The sequence below is a fragment of the Zalophus californianus genome, chromosome 8 (assembly GCF_009762305.2).
Source record: "Zalophus californianus isolate mZalCal1 chromosome 8, mZalCal1.pri.v2, whole genome shotgun sequence".
NCBI lineage: Eukaryota > Metazoa > Chordata > Mammalia > Carnivora > Otariidae > Zalophus > Zalophus californianus.
The window spans coordinates 108,370,987-108,390,516 of NC_045602.1; the positions used below are offsets into that span (position 1 = coordinate 108,370,987).

Genomic DNA, 19,530 nt, shown 5'->3' on the forward strand with positions numbered 1-19,530 from the left:
GGGGTGGGTAGCCTGGTGATGGGTATAAAAGAGGGAAAGTATTGAATGGAGCACTGGGTGTTATACACAAACAATGGATCATGGAACACTACATCAAAAACTAATGACATAATGTATGGTGATTAACATAATAAAATAAAATTTTAAAAAAGTCAAATATTTATAGGAAGGAAACAAAAAAAAGCCAAAGAAATCTAGAAAATGGCACAGAGAAAGCAAAGGGAGAAAAAAGGTTAAAAGACAGATGAACAGTCCAATGGATGTATCTGATAGGAAGCTCAAGTCAGAAAACAGATATTCTAGAGTCCAAGACAACCCCAGAAAAGGACTGGTCACTGTAAAGCAGGATGAAGACACATTTAGATGTACTCCTACTACTTCAGAACACCATAGACAAAAAGATTTCAAAAAGTGGGCAAAGCGCTAAACAACAAAGTTACAGTCCAAATATGAAGCACATTAAAATAGGGGACAATGCAAGGGAGTAGAAGAAAAGAGAATTCATTTTGATTTTGACACATGAATCATTTCTTTGAAAACAACAGAAAGCAAAACAACACAGTGACATAAATTACATTTCCTTTTCTTGGCATTTGACCATCTTCCTTGTTTCTTTGTTAAAGATGATCATAAAAATATAAATGCCCTTGTTTTTGTTAGATATGACCTATAGATTAAACAAGGAAGACAGTTATGACTGGAAGAGAGAAGTAAACCTTGACAATGTAAAATTAACATCATAGCTGAAAGAAGTCTAGCAGTAGAAGGTGGAGAAGTAAAAGCAAGTGCATCGTTTTTAATGTCCTTGGTTCATGGAGAGTGGGTGAGTAAAGAGAGGGAAGACATGAAAGGATGTTATCTAAAGTTATATATAAGAAGTTGTGGGAACTGTGGCCTACTACACTGATTTTTAAAAACATTTACTTGCATTACCTTAAAACTTTTTTTTTTTTTGCCATACTCATATTCCAGTTTAATTATATAGCAATTATATAGCATGAGGTTAGAGGCTTAGGGCCTCTCATCCGTCTTCTTTATACCAACTGAATTAATATCTCCCCCTGCAAGTGCCGCTTGGCTCCCCAATGCCTGGGGGTGGACACCTGGAGCGCATCTGATGAAGCCAGTGGCACATGTATTTTCTCATTCCACAGAGCCATCCAGATGGCTTCCACAGTGACTTTATAAAATTCTGAGTCAATAGGATTTTTGTTGGCATATGATGGGAACCAAGGCTTTAAACCAACTATGGCTTTGAAAGCCCCACAGTTACCAGGCTGGCATTTGTGATCTGTTCCTGGCTTTTTTTTGTAATTTTAATTCCAGGATGGTAATATACACTGTTATATTAGTTTCAGGTGTACAATATAGTGATGCAACAATTCTATACATGACTCAGTGCTCATCAGGATGAGCCCCTACTTCACCCATCCCCCCATTCACCTCCCCTCTGGTAACCATCTGTTTGTTCCCTATAGTTAAGATAGTTAAGAATCTGTTTTTTGGTTTGTCTCTTTTTCTCTTTGATCATTTGTTTTGTTTCTTAAATTCCACATATGAGTGAAATCGTATGGTATTTCTTTCTCTGACTGGCTTAATTCACTTAGCATTATACTCTCTAGATAATTTTTTTTTAAAGACTTATTTATTTATTTGAGAGAGAGAGTGAGAAAGAGCATGAGAGGGGAGAGGGTCAGAGGGAGAAGCAGGCTCCCTGATGAGCTGGGAGCCCGATGTGGGACTAGATCCCAGGACTCCAGGATCATGACCTGAGCCGAAGGCAGTCACTTAACCAAGTGAGCCACTCAGGCGCCCCTATACTCTCTAGATCCTCTATGTTGTTGCAAATAGCAAAATCTCATTCATTTTTATGTCTGAGTAACATTCCATTATATTTACATATAAATATATACAGACACCACATCTTCTTTATCCATTCATTTATCAATGGACCCAGGGTGCCACCAATTATTTTATTATTTTTTAAACATTTTTTTAAAAGATTTATTTATTTATTTGAGAGAGAGAATGAGATAGAGAGAGCATGAGAGAGGGGAGGGTCAGAGGGAGAAGCAGACTCCCCGCCGAGCAGGCAGCCCGCTGCAGGACTCAATCCCAGGACTCCAGGATCATGACCTGAGCTGAAGGCAGTCGCCTAACCAACTGAGCCACCCAGGCGCCCGTGCCACCAATTATTTTAAATTCTCAAACTTATTTCACAATGGGAGTTGAATTGTGGCTTCCCAAAAGATATGTCTGGAAAGTTTCTGTTGAACAATGTTAGCTATTAGCCTTATGGGGTTTCCTTTGTATGTAAATGTTTTCTCTCACTGCTTTTAAAATTCCCTCTTTATCACAATTTTTTTTTTTTTTACCATTTTAATTACTATGTATCTTAGTGGACTTCGGGTTGATTGTCAAGTGCCTTCTGTTCTTCCTATGTCTGTTTCCTTCCCCAGATTTGGTAAGTTTTTGGTTACTATTTCTTCAAGTAAATTTTCTGCCCCCTTTCTCTCTCTTCTCCTTCTGGGATCTCTATAAATGTTATTATGCTTGATGGTGTTATTACCGAGTTCCCAAAGTCTATTTTTATTTTTTATTATTTTTTCTCTCTCCTGTTCAGCTTTTCATAATCTGCCCTCCAGATCTCTGACCTGTTCTTCTATTCTAGTATTTATTCCCTCTAGTGTATTTTTAATTTCAGTTATTGAGTTCTTCATCTCTGCTTGGCTCTTTTTTGTTTTCTCTTTGTTGAGAGTCTCACTGAGGTCGTCCACCCTTTCCTCAAGTCCAACAAATATCTTTATGACCATTACTTTAAACTCTTATCAGGCATACTATTTATCTCCATTTCATTTAGGTCTCTTGCCGTGATTTTGTCCTGTTTTTTTCACTTGGGACATATTCCTCTGTCTCCTCATTTTGACTAACTCTTTGTGTCTGTTTCTGTATTAGGAAAGTCAGCTATGTCTCCTGCTCTTGAAAGTAGTGGCCTTATGAAGAAGACGTCCTATAATGCCCTGCAGTACAACGTCTCCTGTTCTTAAGAACTTGGTGCTTCAGGGTTGTCTCCTATGTGTGTTGCATGTGCCCTACTATTATGGCTGAGACATGTTCATCTTCAGTCCAGTAGTCTACAATGGTTCTCTTAGCCTGTTGTGGTCTGGGTTTGGTCCCTGTGTTGTTAGTGGGCCAGCCTGGGCCACCCTGGGCTTGAGTTGGGTTGGGTCAAGTGTTTGCCAGAGCTGCAGGAGCACCAAACTGCAGGGCTCTCTCCCTGTATTATCCCTTGAGAAACTTCTATTTGTGGGCAGGGCCTATAGTCAGACCAGATGTCTATCCCCAGCTCACTGCTGCGGCCACAGCTGGATTGGTATGAGTGGTTATCTTCCCCTCTCCCCAGGGTAGGAGTCACTTTGGAGTGCTGCTGGCCCATCAGGGCTGCTTGCTCACTTCCACGCTGTGATGCCACTTTGGATGGACTCCTGCAGAATGCAGGGGTGATGTGCACAGTGCCAGGAGGTCCACACCAGCCAGCTGTACAAGGGGAGCTGCAGCCACTGGGAAAACTCCTGCCCTACTTGGAGAGGCTGAGTCCACAGAAAAGCAAGCTAGGTGGAAGGTGGACAGTGTTGCACTGTCCTGGTTCCCACAGGTGTCCCTGTATCTAGGCTGGGGGTCAGGGAAGGGGAGATAGCACCCACCAGCTCTTTTGTTCTTGAAGAAGTCTCCCAGTACATGCTCTGAAATTAATAAACAAATCTCCCTCCTGTATCCCCCAGGCATTTTTCAAACTGCTGCTTCTATGCTATATCTCAGCAGGGCTATTTGTTGTGTTGTCTCTTTAAGGGCAGGGACTCAGTTTTCTCTCACCATCCAGCTCTCCCAGAGCTGAGCCACTGATTTTTAAAGTTTCAGGTGTTAAGCCCAGCTGATTGTAAGAACTCACAAAATGAGGCCCCTCTGGTTTTCAAAGCCAAAGGTTATGGGTATTCACCTTCCCCACGCAGTTTCCCTGTGCCTGGGGTGCCTACTGTGGAGGTCTGCTTCTCTCCCCTCCCCAACAACTGCTGCTGAGTCCCTCCCTCCCACAGTCCCGTGGATCCGTCTGGCTCGCGACCACATCTCCATCTTTCCTATCCTCTTGGATATGGCCTCTTCTCTACATTTAGCTGTGGAGAGTCTGTTCTGCCAGTCTTCACGTCACTTTTGGGGTTATTTATGCTGATATGGGTGTTACCTAGTTGTATCCGTGGGACCAGGTGAGCTTAGGATCCTCCTACTCTGCCATCTTCCCTGGAAGTCTTTAAGATTTCTTTAAATAATAAATATAAGTAAAATCACTGAATGTTAAAATAATAACTTTGGAATACATTCCTTATACATCTGTATTAGCCTCTCAATCCCTTTGAGGTCACGGACAGGTATCCACCTAACCTGCACTACTTCAAACCCTGCTCCTCCTTCACCACCACCAACCCCCCACCTTCGCCCTCAGTGCACATTCAAAACACTGACAGACTGCAATGAGAAGTCTCAGAATGACACAACATGGTAAGGATGCTTTGCTTTAAAAAATTAGAGATCTAGTGTTGTAATGAAAAAAAAATTAGATACCTAGACTTTTCTTATTAAAACAGATAAACAGAAAGAAAATAACAATTACTCCAACCTTATTTCCGAGAGTATATTCTCAACATGTTTTTTTTAATGTCATTTCAAAATATTCTCCTGCAACAGCATATTTGATGGCTACATAATAATCCGTTGTACCATCCTACTTACACTATTTTCTTCAGCTGTTTAGGCTGTTTCCCATGAAAAAAAACTACACACAATGTGAAAACATACTTTCAGCAAGCTATTTCTTCACATATTGTGACTGTTTTCATCAGGTAAACCCCCAGAACTAGGACTGCTTCAACTGCAAGGCCTTTGATATATATTGTAAGGCTTTCACTTTGATGCATTCAAGTATTTCAATGCACTAGCTGAGAAACAATAATTTAATTCTTTGTGGTCATTCCAAGCTAAGCCTCAGAAAAAAAATGAAATTGATTTACTTTAAATGGCAGGAAGAACTTTCACCTAGGACAGACATTTTATATATCTACACATTGGTAGAATAAGACAATAATGTAAGCTAATATTGTACTAACAAAGTTTTACTATAACTTATTCAAAATGAGCTTTAGCAATACCTTACTTTTAAAGAGTCAAGAAAAGGATTTAAATGGCCTCCTTTTTTTTTTTAAGATTATTATTTTAGAGGGTGGGGAGGGGATGAGGGAGGAGAGAGAGAATCTCAAGCAGACTCCCTGCTGAATATGGAGCCTGACTTGGGGATCGTTCTCATGACCCTGAGATCATGACCTGAGCCAAAACCAAGAGTCAGACGCTTAATCAGCTGCACCACCCAGGTGCCCCTAAATGGCCTCCCTTTCTAAGTTTGATCTCCTAATATCAAGAGATCATCATTCAAATCCAATTAAAATATTAAAGCCTGTTTTCTTGTCTGCTATTTTTACCAGAAAACAAAGAGATTTTGTACAAATAAATGAATTACCCTGGACCTTCTGTTGCACCTATCCTATTGTGAACTGTACAGCTCCTCTGAGGCCCTCATCACCACTGTCAGTGGTGAAAGTCCTACGGACCTTCTTTGTACACTCTTGTGCGCTAAAACGGCACAAGACCATGCTCAAGAGTCTTAACACAACCCTAAAAAAGAATGAAATCTTGCCATTTGCAACAACATGGAGTTATACGGTATAATGCTAAATGACATAAGCCAATCAGAGCCACAAATACCATATGATTTTTCACTCATATGTGGAATTTAAGAAACAAAACACATGACCAAAGGGGGAAAAAAAAGAGAAACAAACCATGAAACAGACTCTTACCTATACAGAACAAACTGTTGATTACCAGACGGGACGTGGGTGGGATATGGGTGAAACAGGTGAAGGGGATTAAGAGTACACTTATTGTGAGGAGCACTGAGCAATCACTATATTGTACATCTGAAACTAATATAACACTTCACGTTATCTTTCTGGAATTAAAATTTAAAAAAAATAAAATGTAAAAAAAGTCTCAAACATTTCTTCTTTTATAAAATGGAGAGTTTGAGAAGATCTCAGCATAGTGTACAATTATTATATATGTTGGTCTTAGTCTTTACAGAACCAAAGGAAGTGAAGCTAGGACAGGGCTTGGTAGCAATCCATCTCACTTTTTCTCTAGGTTCTTAGTTTTTTAAAGACCATCTCCTGTTTTAGCCAGATTTCTTGGGTAGCACTCTGACTTTAAAACTACCCATTATTTTATATTCAGGGATGAGTTATGGGACTACAGCCAGATAAAATGGAATAAATTGTTGGGTTAAACACACACACACAAAACCCTATGACCTGCAAGAAACAGCTTTTAAAAAAAGAAACCTATAGTAAAATGCCTCATAGATAGTGAGAACATGAACTGGAACATGCCCATTTCTAAGGTATTCTTTATTTTAAAACTTCTAAACAACATTTCTACCACAGCTTATGGAAAGAAAATCATACAGCTTTCTTGGTCTATATCCAGTTCAATGAATCACATAAAAGTGAGAAATAAAATGAACTATTCCTCAGTAGCAAAAGAACATGACACTTATACTTAAAATCCTTTCTGGAATCTGATATAGGACAAATTTCAAATAAAGACAATTATCATTTCACCACATAAACTCTTAATCAAATAAACCCTTTATTCTATAATTTATTACTGTCTACAGAAAAGACTCAGTATAATAAAGGAATATTATAGATTTACTTGGCAGTATGAAAGATCTAAAATCTGTGTTTTATTTATAGTCTGATTGCTTACTTGATTGACTGCCAGTCCATCGTAACTGTGAGAGGAGAGCTTCGGAGAGCAGTGAACGACCTCCCTCGACATGTGGGCACAGGACACTGCAACAAGATTAATTCACATCCAGATTTTGATAAACTACAATCACATCTCAGGAAAATGCAAGTTAAAATGCTTCATTTAATACTGTTTTAAGTTGGTCCCAGAATGGTGTTGTAGTAAAACGCACTATGAGCTTAATGAGTTTCTATTTCCATCTGCATCAATTCTGTATTACAAGCTTTTGAAGCATTTTTCAGCTGGTCCCTCTCGATTACTGCTCTTATTCTTTCAGCCGTGGGTGTGTAAGGCTCCTCACAAGCCTCTCACACTGAGCACATATTCCTTCCTTTGTGCAGTCTCCTGATCCTTGCATGCCCTCTTGCATCCAATCCCACATATCCAGCCCCAAATCTCCCCTTTTCCAAAGTCTTCCTGGGTCTCCTTTAATCCTCAGCTCTCCTATCTCACTTCCTTTTGCACTGTTTGTGTAATATTTATTGTACCACAGAGACAACCCTCAACAAGCAAGTGAGTTGTGTTCAAGTATTTAAAAGTCCCTTCTTTCCTATTTGGACCTCAAGATGCATTTATAAATTCAGAGATTGTGCCCGACTGTATTTTCCAAATATGGTTGCAACAGTAGCTCCTCATGACCCTTTCTAGAACCTTCCCACTTCCTCATCAAGAGATAGTCTAATTTCCCTCTCCTGGGATCTGGACAGGCTTATGACTCACTTTGTAACCAACAGAAGTGATGACACCTGATTTCTGAGGCTAGCTCAAAAGAGGAAAGCCATTTTTTTCCTGAGAGCTGGACCTGTTTCTTGAAGCTCTCAGCAGCCATGTGAGCAGACTGAGTATCCTGAGCTGCCATACTGTGTACAAGAAGCCAAAACCAGCCCAGAGAGACAGGAGGAGAGATGCCCAGTCAGCCCCCAACCACTCCAGCCTCTTGCTGTTCAGCTCTATTCACCACTTGACTACAATTCCCTAAGAGACCTACATGCAGAACTACCTGGCCAAGCAGTTCTTCCATACTTCGGACTAACAGAAACCATGAGAAATAATGAAATGACTGTTGTTATTTTGAGCCACTAAGTTTTAGGGTGATTTGTTATACAGTAATGACTAAAACACGGATCTCCTGAACAACCATCTTTTTGGTCATTTCAATTCATGGAAGTTCAGACACATGCAGAACCTCTTCACATTAGTGCTCCTCTTACAGTCAGCATTACTACCCACTATATTAGAGAGCATGGAAATACCTTGACCAAATACAGTTTAAAGAAAATATCCAGCAAGTCAGGATCAAAATTCTGGCCTCTGAACTAAAGGCAGAGCCTGAACCCTAACCCCAGACAAACAGTAGATGACACTCATTTACCAACACCACTGATTATTCAGAACCAATAGCCAAACTCACACACCCTATTCTTCTTGTAAGAGAAGGGAACCTTACAAATTTCAATTTGTGTAAAAATGTAGTCAGTGTAAAATTTATTCAAGTCCAAGGATGGTAAAGGCAACTCTGGAAAAGAACAGATATGGTAAGTATCCCTGCCTTATCAAAAATTTTAATGAGATCAGTGTAAATAGAATTGTATAGAGCTGGTACAGGACCAGTGAAATGAAATGGACTCACATGTCTACAGGACAGTGTACCATAGAGGAAACAATACACGTCAGTAGGAATACAGGGCTTAATTAATAAATGGTGACAACTGGCTTTTCACTTAAAAGAATAAATTAGATCCTTAGCTTTAGGCCATTCCCAAGATTAAATTCCTGATGGACAAAAATCTAAATATAAAAATGAAACAAGAGTATTAAAAGAAAATGTAAGAGATATGTTTATAACACTCAAGTGAAGAAGGCTTTTTAAGCAGGGCATAAAACATAAAAGTCACAAGGGAAAAAAACTGATCAATTTAACCATGTCAAAATGTAAAACTAGAGAACAAAAAATATACCACAAAGTTAAAAGATAAAGCAAATACTGGGAGAAGATATCTGTAATATATATAATCAATGATTAGTATCTAGAATTCATAAAGAACTCCTATCAATAGTACAAACAGAAAAATAAGATTTAAACAGAAAATTCAATATAGGAAATTGAATGGCCAATAAGGATGTGAAAAGATGTTCAACTACAACAGAAATTGGTATAAATACCATTTATACCAATCAGACTGGCAAAATTTAAAAAGTCTTACAATACCAAGTGTAAATGAGAATACAGGGCAATGGTCATTGTTTAACACTACCAACAGAGGTGTAAGCTGGGACCAACACTCTGGAAAGTCGTTTTACAACATCTAATACTTAACAATAAGTATATCCTACGATTGAGAAATTCCTCTGCTAAGGAGACACTTGCAAGAATGTTCTCTGCAGCATCATATAACTGTAAAAAACTGGAAACAACACAAATGTCCACCAGGAGAATGGATAAATAGTGACTATTCATTCAACGGAGTACTCTACAATGGTAAAGGTGAAAAATTTAGATATGTATTAAGATAGATAAAGTGCAAAATAACCAAGTGAAAAAAAAAGTTTGCAGAAATGTTACACTCAGTACACCATTTATGTAAAAACACACAACAAAACAAACCCTACACATATAGTCAGGTTTGAGAATGCAGAATGGAAGAATACATGCCAATTTCAGAAGAGTGGCTACCTCTGAGGAAGGAAAAAAGTGAGTGGAACAAGGGAGGGCAACAAAGAGACTTCAACTTTAATTCTAATACTTAATATCTTATGTTTAAAAAATTAAGCTAAAATCACAAAATATTAATATTTGTCAACCATAATGGTGGGTATACAAATATTCTCTCCACTTTTCTATGGCTTTAAGATCTATAGTCTAAAAAAAGTTAATAAAGAAAAAAAGAACACATCACTTTCAAACAGCAGAATAAAGGAAAGAAAACTCGGTGTGTATATCTATTAAGTCAAAATATAAAAATATGAATAGAAAGAATACACATTAACTTCAGAATAATGATTATCTCTGGGAATGGTACAAGCAAGGGGGTACAAAAGAAACACTAATCACATCAGTAATATTTTATATCTTTATTTTTTTTAATTTTTTATTGTTATGTTAATCACCATACATTACATCATTAGTTTTTGATGTAGTGCTCCATGATTCATTGTTTGTGCATAACACCCAGTGCTCCACGCAGAATGTGCCCTCTTTAATACCCATCACAGGCTAACCCATCCCCCCACCCCCCTCCCCTCTAGAACCCTGTTTGTTTTTCAGAGTCCATTGTCTTTCATGGTTCGTCTCCCCCTCCGACTTACTCCCCTTCATTCTTCCCCTCCTGCTATCTTCTTTTTTTTTTCTTAACATATATTGCATTATTTGTTTCAGAAGTATGGATCTGTGATTCAACAGTCTTGCACAATTCACAGCACTCACCATAGCACATACCCTCCCCAATGTCTATCACCCAGCCACCCCATCCCTCCCAGTAATATTTTATCTTTAAAAATATATCTGGAACTGGCAAAATGTAAATTCTGGGTGGTGATTAGAGAAATGTTTTATTTCTTTATTTTCTATACCCTGAAGTATTTCATAATTTAAAAACTGAAAATTAAAAATAAAAATAAGCTCTGTGTTCAGAAACACTGGGAAATGTTTTTTGTAAACTGATTTGCCTTCTTTGCCAAGATAAATAATTTAGTTAAAGAACATATTACCTTTGTGGGAAGATTGTATTTTCCATCTGGAAGAGAAAAACCTTGAACTTCTCCACATGCAGCACAAAGAAAAGCCATCTTGGTGCAAAGAGGCTTTATATTACTGACACGAACCACTGTCCCTCTCAGAGCGATGTATTTTCCATAGTAATTTGCCCGGACATTCTTGAGCTGTGTCAACGGCTCATAGTTATAGACCCTAAAAACAAAAACAAGAATGTATTTATCTATGCATTTACAAATGAACCAACAGTGGACATTATCTGTATTTTCACAACTTCCTTTTAGGAGCAACTGGAGTTCTCCAACCGTATCATCCCTATATATCAGAAAATTCACAAGAATTAAATCATTCCTAAAAATTAAAAAATGCTAAACCTTCCCTTTTCTTATTTCATTAGGCTGTTCTCTGAAAGAGAAAAGGAAAAAAATAATGCCAACAGAAAAATTTTGGCAACAAAAAAAGTGATTTTTCAGTTTCTAACTTCTTTTTCAAGAACTATTACACAATGTCTTCCATAAATTCTGGAAAAGAAAAACAAAACCCTGATGATTTCTAATGAAAATTTAAAATCTTAAAGATGAATTAAAGAAAAACAAAATTCCATTTGTTCTATATCTAATAGAAACCTAGTAATTTTAACAAAGTATAATCATACCACTTAGTATATTACATAAAGCATCAATTTAAATAGCAAGGACTTTATAAGTATACACCCAAAATAAATGTTTACAAAAATGTGAAGGTTGGGAAATCAGATTATTTAGGCAGGAGAAGTTTATTTTTGTCATGATCTCTTTGAAGATTTCTCAGTGGGTTCACTTGGGTGTTACAACCAATGAGATGGCAAAGAATGCATACCCTTTTTTATTGATTTCTTTGGCTTTATAAAATGAGGTTCTCATTTTTTTTTAAAGATTTTATTTATTTGACAGAGAGAGACACAGTGAGAGAGGGAACACAAGCAGGAGGAGTGGGAGAGGGAGAAGCAGGTTTCCTGCCAAGAAGGGAGCCCGATACGGGGCTCGTTCCCAGGACCCTGGGATCATGACCTGAGCTGAAGGCAGACACTTAACGACTGAACCACCCAGGCACCCCGAGGTTCTCATTCTTAAACAGTCTTAAATGCCAGGTTCTAAATAATACTTTAATACCAGCAAATCCTCACCTTGCATGAATGTGTGGTACATTTACCATTGTTTCCCCATCCCTAGACAATCCTTCTTGGGCTTGTAATTCAGCTGCATGCCTTTCAAGGTCCCTAGTTAATACCTAAACAGGACAGGTATTTACTTAAAAGCTGGAAAACAAAACATCCTCTTGAAGCAGAACTCTTTCATAGAAAATATGAAGTTTATGAATATAAATAGTTCAAAGCAGAATATTAACAGAACTCTAACAGCCCTTTAAAATTTTGGTATTTAATTGTGACTACTTATTTTATAGTGGATTGTTTTACCTGGGATTTTGTGATCCCTGGCCTGGAAAACTCCAGCATCCCTATCTACTACTTTCTGTCCAAAATAAGCTTAATAGTAAAAGTCCTTACAGTAATCTTCAAAGCTATTACCTCCTGGACAGGCCCTGGTGCAAACATATTTTCTATTTCTCCATATTCAGTGATTTATTAAGATAAAATAAAAATGACTTTTGAAATACCCAATACCCACCCCCTTGGCATTTGACATTAAATAAATATTTAATAACCTCTTGTACACAAAGCAGTATGCTGACAACCTAAGAGTGAAAATAACATCCACATATATAGCTACAATTGTTATAAAGACCATAAAGATTTAGAGACAAAATACTATGCAAGTTCTGAAAAAAGGTCACGAGAAAGGTTTCATGGAGAGATAATAGTGTCAGCCCCCCCCCCCCCCCAATTTTGGATATGCAATGCAAGGGGCATTCCATGGTTAAGGAATAGCATGTGCAAGAGATCGGACTATTGAAAGAATCCTGGGGAGAGCTCAGCTTAGCTGAATGGTAGTGAGTGAAAGTGGGGAGGAAGGTGAACCAGATCATGGAAGGCCTTCAACACCACAGAAAGGATTTAGATTTCACTTTGCTGCAGTTTCCAAAGACAGATCATATTTTACCATGTATAGCAATAGTAGCAACAATTTAGGAAACATACCGAAGGTTTAAGACTGATGCAGTAAAGGTGAAAAGAGGTGGATTTAAGAGATATTTTAGAAATAGAAATGAAAGAATGCAGTGACTTGGATACGAAGAACTAATGAGAGGAGTCTGAAGACAACACCAAGGTTTCCAGTCTCCAGTACCAGCAGTGTACACATCTTTGTAATGAACGATTCCTTGCGCCTGGCTACCATTACCTCCTCTGCTCTATGTGCAGTTCTCAGTACCCCTTTAAGACCCATCATAACTCTACCATCTCTACAAAGGCTTCCTCTGAGCTTTCCCCATTCCTCTCCAATTGCTGAGGGTCTTATCTTTATCTCTGAATGCAGTCAGTACTTTATTGTGCCTGTTCTGAGATGTATTACTCTTTACCTTGAAGCATTTACCCCTTTGCCAGCCGAAATACTTTCACATACATTTTGTCAACTGACCCTGAGAAAAAGTCAGGCAGGCACAGCACATATTATTTTCAGCTTATATATGGGGACACTCAGGGAGAGTAAATGACTTGCCTCATGTCAAAGAACTTAAATCTGAGGTTGCTTTCCAAGTTCGTAACTGATAACATGATCCTTGTCTTATCTTCCCTATGAGATTGTTTCCAAGGAGCTCTTTAATTTCTGTATTATCTTCAATAGACTAAACTAATTCAAATAAATTAAAATAAATGTCACATTTAGATAAGCTGTTGTATACAGAATGAATGGTATTTTTTAGGACAGGAGTGCAACCTTTCAGTTCTAGCCAATGTCTGTTGGTTAAAAACTAAGTATCTTTTTGAGAAGGTACTGTCACTGTAAAATCTTCCTTTAAAATTTTGACAGAGTCTGCACAAGAGAAGTCTTTACCTGATGTATTGCCAAACCCATGCAAGCCAAGGTTTTCTCAGGTGCATCCCTCAACTCATTTGCTATGTTTGGTACGAAGTCAGCCATTTCATCATCTTCTGTCAGTTCTTTAAAATCCACCAAAATACTTCCCTTTCTTTCTATTTCATCCTATAAAATTTCAAGGCATGAAAACAATGATGGCTTTCCTGGAGTCAACTATCATAACTAAACATTCCATAACACACTTTGAAAAAGCATATGTTTATATGGTGATAACAATGAGTAAGTACAGTAAGTTTTGTACCACTTAAAGTATTTAAAATATATTAACTTACTTATGCCTCTTAACAACCCTTGGTGGTATTAATACTATTATGCCCAACTTATACATGAGAAAACCAAGGTACAAAGAACATAAGTAATACACTAAAATCCATACTGCAGCTAAGTGGCAAAGGTGGGATCTGGATCAAGGCTGTCTGGCTGCAGCATCTACTGATCACTAGCACCTCAAATATACTGTTCTAGAAGACAACACATAAAGGTGGATTAGTAGCTTTGTTGTACAGGAATCTTACCTTATCATATAAATCAATACGCCTCGTGAAAAAATTTTCAAATGCTTGAATCTTCCGAATGAAAGGAGAGCTACTGCTGTAAACTAATCCAACAAAATGGCATTAGCACTAATAATCACGTGTAGAGACATATTTTTCATGAGATGCAAGAAACACTGTATACATGGTAGACGACTTTTTCCAATTACTTTGCATTCTGATTACATTTACATAAGTATATAGGTAAGTACTGAGTGAATAGTTAAGATTCTAAAACAAGTTTAGGTCTGCATAATCTTAAATGCAAATAGGAAGTGACTTTTTTTTTTAAAGATTTTATTTATTCATTCGAGACACGGAGATACAGAGAGACAGAGAGAGAGCACGAGCAGGGGGAGAGGCAGAGGGAGAAGCAGGCTCCCCGCTGAGTCAGGAGCCAGATGTGGGGCTCGATCCCAGGACCCTGGGATCATGACCTGAGCCGAAGGCAGATGCTTAACCATCTGAGCCACCCAGGCGCCCCAGGAAGTGACTCTCTCTAAAAGCACCAATATCTGGGAATCTTAGTACTGAACCTTTGACATTTAATAGGACCTAGTAGTTCAAATAGCTTACATAATAAAGCTTAAAATGAAAATTATAATAAAGCCAAACTAGACACATGAACTAAATAAATTATTCAGAAACAGAGCTAAAGACAATCAGTCTTTGCAAAATAAATTCTACTAGTCCATATTGCCACATCCTGAAATGAGGGGAGACAGACCACTACTTCACTCTCGTCCTAAAACCTTTATACTAGAAGTTCTATAACATTTTCAAATTGGTCTCCCGCAGAGAAATAATACCGTGAAGTAGTTTGGAAGTATAGATGATATAAACCTGAGGTATCTCCTGAACTCCATCTTTAGGAACAGTCTAAAGATCACTTCTAGTGCTCTGGGCTAACCGCTAGGGACATATTGCAGGTGGCTGGTAGCTAATGCATCCTAAAGCAGCAAAAGACCCATCAGCTATGAAACACATCTGTGTATATAACAGAAAAAAACAGACTCAATACAGAAAACATTTGTAAAGCACTTTATTCATTCACCAAATGAATACTGAGTTCCTGGTATGGGGCAAGGTCTTTGCCCTCTTAAAGAAGTACACAATCTAGTGGGAAAATAACCCACAGATATATATGCACATATAATCCATAACTAATAAAAGACATAACATAGAAACTGTTAAGAATGCAGAAAAGAGGGGCGCCTGAGTGACTCAGTTGTTAAGCATCTGCCTTCAGCTCAGGTCATGATCCCAGGGTCCTGGGATCGAGCCCTGCATTGGGCTCCAGCCCTGCATTGGGCTCCCTGCTCAGCAGGAAGCCTGCTTCTCCCTCTCCCACTCCCCCTGCTTGTGTTCACTCTCTTGCTGTGTCTGTCAAATAAATAAATAAAATTAAAAAAAAAAAAAGAATGCAGAAAAGACTAGTCTCCAAACCTATAAAGAAAAGTGTATGATGCTAGCTGATGTTCTTGATTATAAAAGGGGAGATTCCTTAAGTGTGTTTTTACACAAACGTGTGTTGGTGGTCTCTCAGTTCCAAGCCCACCCCTCTATTTTCTGCTCTGTGATGCTATGATCGAGATCTGCACAGTGCATTTCCCAGACTCCCTCTAGGTTCTGCGAATTGCAGACACTTTAAAGACTGGAAGGTGGCAAGAAAGAAGGATTTTATTGTTTCTAATTCTTTTCAGCTGGAGAAAGTAGCTATAGTTCCAGCCTCCAGCTCTGAGCATCAACTGTGTAATCGTCCCACCAGAGTTATCAGCAACAAGCAGCTTCATTCACTGCAGTGGTCGAGCACAGGTGTGAAGGGCACCCTTCAGAGGTCCAAGCACAGCTTTGTAGGGTACTCCTCAGTGGCTGAAGCAACAGCCCTTCCTTTGAATTCCCAGGTCCTGGCCACTTCAGAACTTCGTACCTTTTGTACCCTAAGCCATAAGGACGGTTGGTGCTTCCAGAAGTTATTACTATCTGGGGGCTTACCTCACTGTTTCCCTTTTGCTCTTTTAGACTTCCATCTGTATATTTTAATTCCCTGTATTAAATCCCCTTTTTGAAATACCTAGTGAGGTTTCTCCTTTCCTGATATAAAACCTAAAATATTCTTGAAACAAACATGATTTAATTGTTTGGGTGAACTAAAATTAAAGAAGGTGGCATCTATCAGTAAGCCAAATGATAGTAATATGAGATGTAACATCCAAAGACAAATTAAGAAAATAGAATTTATGGTACTTTCTGTACTTTCAACTCTACCTTCAGAGAAATAAAGCTTCCAGCCTTTATATGGTATTAACTGATCCAATGTTGATTGTAGTAGCAAAGTCTGTGAGGTTTGTTCTGAAAACAAAAAACAAAACCAAAAAAAACCCAGAATACTAGGTCAGCAGAAATAGTATATGTGCTATCAAAGCAAGCAGTAGGTCAGGAGAAATAGAACATTTTTTTTCCAACTTGCTTCTCCTTCCAGGATTGAGAAGCTGACATGATATTAGTAGTTACAGGTTAAGTTAGAGATTTCAGTAAAAATTTTGGATCTTAATGTTTGAATACTACTTTAAGGAGTAACATCAAATTAAGAGTGAAATTTAAGTTAAACTGCTTTGTAGGACAGGCATAGTTTCCTCTGTGGAGGAAAAAAAATTGAACAATCCTTGTCCTCCCCTACCAGAAGGATGTTTTCTCATGGTTTTATTCAGGTCAGGTCTGCGTTCTCTCTCTCTCCATTTTCCTGTGAAGCTCCCACCACCTCTTCCTCTTTTCCAGCTTTGAAATCTTCCTCGTCCAAATCCTCTGCCTCTATAGTCTCCATTCATATTTTCTAAAAGACCAAGATCTTCATCAAGATTACAGTGAAAATAGCGATAAGAATGTAACATAGTTAATAAGAGAAAATTAATGTATTCTAGTTTGAGATTAGCAAACAGGCCTGCAACAGTGTACACTATGGTAATAGGAGATGTAGCCTCAAACACTCCGCAGTTACCCTTCTAATTCCCATCTCTCTCTCTTTTTTTTTAAGTTTTTATTTAAATTCCAGTTAGTTAACAGGCAGTGTAATATGTTTCAGATGTACCACATAGTGATCCAATACTTCCATACAACCCTGGTGCTCACCACAACAAGTGCATCCTTAATCCCCATCATCACCTATTTCACCCACCCACCCCCACCCACCTCCCTCTAGTAACCATCAGTTTGTTCTCTATAGTTATTATGAGTCTGTTTCTGGGTTTGTCTCTTTCTTTATCCCCCCTTTGCTCATTTGTTTCTTAAATTCCACACATGAGGGAAATCATATGGTATTTGTCTTTCTCTGACTGACCTATTTTCCTTAGCATTAAACTCTCTAGCTCTATCCATGTCATTGCAAGTGGTCCCATCTCTTTTTAAGGTATACCCATCGTGTTTCACCAAGTATACTGAATGTTCATGGGATAAAAATAAAGTACTGCACCTGTCTGCAAGGAGCTCCTACTATAGCAATGAAAATAAGACAAGTAATTAACTGAGATGACTTGTTTGTAGTGTTTTAGACTTATAAATGCACATATAAAACAGCAGCACTGGCTGAACATAATCCTGACCTGTGACACTAGGAATACATCATCATAGCCCCTTATATACAGTCAATCCTGCATGTCATATCCACTTTTATCAGAGATACAAGGATATTCTTACATAGGCAGCTAATGTAGACCTTTCTGGGGAAGCATACGAGTGGGACATGGCACATACACGTTTCAATCTTTCTTCTCTATAGGGTTAAATGAGAAAGAAGTTAAGTTTCCGGGACTCAACAACTTCTTAAAAAGACAATAAAAGAAAGATCATTTCCAGGTCAATACTGATTAATTTAGTTTTTAGATAAATTCATTGAAATGCAATAGTTTTTTAAATAACATATCCATATTTGTTAATATATCATACTCCTTTTTTTGCTAGTATCTCTTCACATTTTTTGTTTTGTACCTAGCAAGATACTCTTTTTTTTTTAACTCAAAGATAGTTCTGGCTAAGTATCAAAGATTCAAAATATAAGTGACCTTTAAAATGGGTTTTAAAAAAACTCATATGGGTGGAGCACAGGGCATTCTTAGGGCAGTGAAATGATTCTGTATGATATTACAGTGGTGGATATATGACATTATGCATTTGTCAAAGCCCATGGAATTGTACTACAGAAAGAGTGAAGAACCCTAACATAAACTCTGGACTTTAGCTAGTAATAACGCATCAATATTGGTCCATTTATTGCAACAAATGTAGCACAATATTGCAGGGTGTTAACAAGGGGAACCGGTCTGAGGGGAGGGAAGAGAAAATATAAGGGAACTCCCTGCACTTTCCGCGCCATTTTTCTAAAACCTAAAACTGTTCTAAAAAATAAAGTCCATTTTTAAAAATAGTTCATATCCTAAGGATAAAAAGAAATAAATAATATATCCGTACACTGTAGTGCAATTCTTCACAAAAGACCATACCCAAATCTGTCTGAAGGGATTTAATTAATAAATAAGTTAATACCCAAATAAGTTCACGATGTTAGATCAAGACAAAACTGATAATCGTCCAGACCACATCGCAAGTCAGGAAAATGAAGCCCTGAGAAACATCAAGATTCAGGTTGTTTGGCGGCAGTACTGAGCTCCAAACTCCGTCTTCAGACTCCCAAGACGAAGCGCTCCTTCGAGAACGCTACATGCCATATCTTTCCCAAATGAGATAACAGAGTGAGAATAACTAGTAAAAATTCCAACACGAACGCAAGAAATAGGACTGCAGAACTGAGTAAAGGAGCCACCCGCGGCGGGGGTCTGCTGTGCTTCGTTAAATACCCTACTTCATTTAGGTCTCCTCAAGCTGTTCTTACTTGCAAAAAATAGAGGTCCCAAAGCTCTCTCGGTTCTCAGCTGGGCAGGTTCCTGGTGGCAGCAGGTGTGCCCCGCCGGGCTCTCCCCTTCTCCCGGAAAGGGGTGGGGGGAGACAGGTGGGGCCAAGAAGAAACTGAGGTTCGAGCTCCTCAGGTGACTCCTGCCCAAGTCCCTTCAGTTGCAGTCCTCCTGACGTCCTCACACGGGGGCCGAGTCTCATCTGTTGGAGCAATTCTGGGGCCTCAGCTCCGCCCCGACACCTCGCAGCCTCGCGGGAAAGCCTTTACCTATTCAAGCTGACCTCGTCAACTTCCAAATTCGTTTTTGGCGCGTCTGTGACGCAACTTCCGTCCAAGGAGCCGCGAGACAAGAGTGCCGGAACAGAGTGCAGCCAATCAAAGAGTTCGGCCAGACGGAAGCCGTGAGGTTGCCGGAAGCTGTCCCGA

The 19,530-nt window shown here is 38.6% G+C and overlaps 1 protein-coding gene and 1 long non-coding RNA gene across 6 annotated transcripts in view; one reads left to right on the top strand and one right to left on the bottom strand.

The window, feature by feature from the left end:
- The window catches only part of LOC113937281, a 45,628-nt gene extending 35,535 nt beyond the window's left edge, over positions 1–10,093 (top strand). For all 3 annotated transcript variants that reach the window (XR_003524578.2, XR_003524583.2, XR_003524582.2), the window contains one exon: positions 6,861–10,093. This is a non-coding gene — a long non-coding RNA (uncharacterized LOC113937281). The remainder of the gene's footprint in view (positions 1–6,860) is intronic.
- MCM8 (minichromosome maintenance 8 homologous recombination repair factor) overlaps positions 1–19,386 on the bottom strand; it is a 41,394-nt gene extending 22,008 nt beyond the window's left edge. For 2 of the 3 annotated variants that reach the window (XM_027621323.2, XM_027621320.2), the window contains exons 1-8: positions 19,084–19,386; positions 16,879–17,031; positions 16,467–16,550; positions 14,181–14,263; positions 13,621–13,770; positions 11,793–11,896; positions 10,624–10,822; positions 6,874–6,959 (exon numbers count right to left, since the gene is read on the bottom strand). In XM_027621323.2, the coding sequence (XP_027477124.2) occupies positions 6,874–6,959; positions 10,624–10,822; positions 11,793–11,896; positions 13,621–13,770; positions 14,181–14,263; positions 16,467–16,550; positions 16,879–17,026 (854 nt within the window). In that variant the 5' untranslated portion in view covers positions 17,027–17,031; positions 19,084–19,386. Of the gene's footprint in view, positions 1–6,873; positions 6,960–10,623; positions 10,823–11,792; positions 11,897–13,620; positions 13,771–14,180; positions 14,264–16,466; positions 16,551–16,878; positions 17,032–17,891; positions 17,968–19,083 lie in introns of all 3 variants that reach the window. The other variant, XM_027621321.2, reaches the window with a different exon arrangement.
- Between the last annotated feature and the right edge of the window lie 144 nt (positions 19,387–19,530).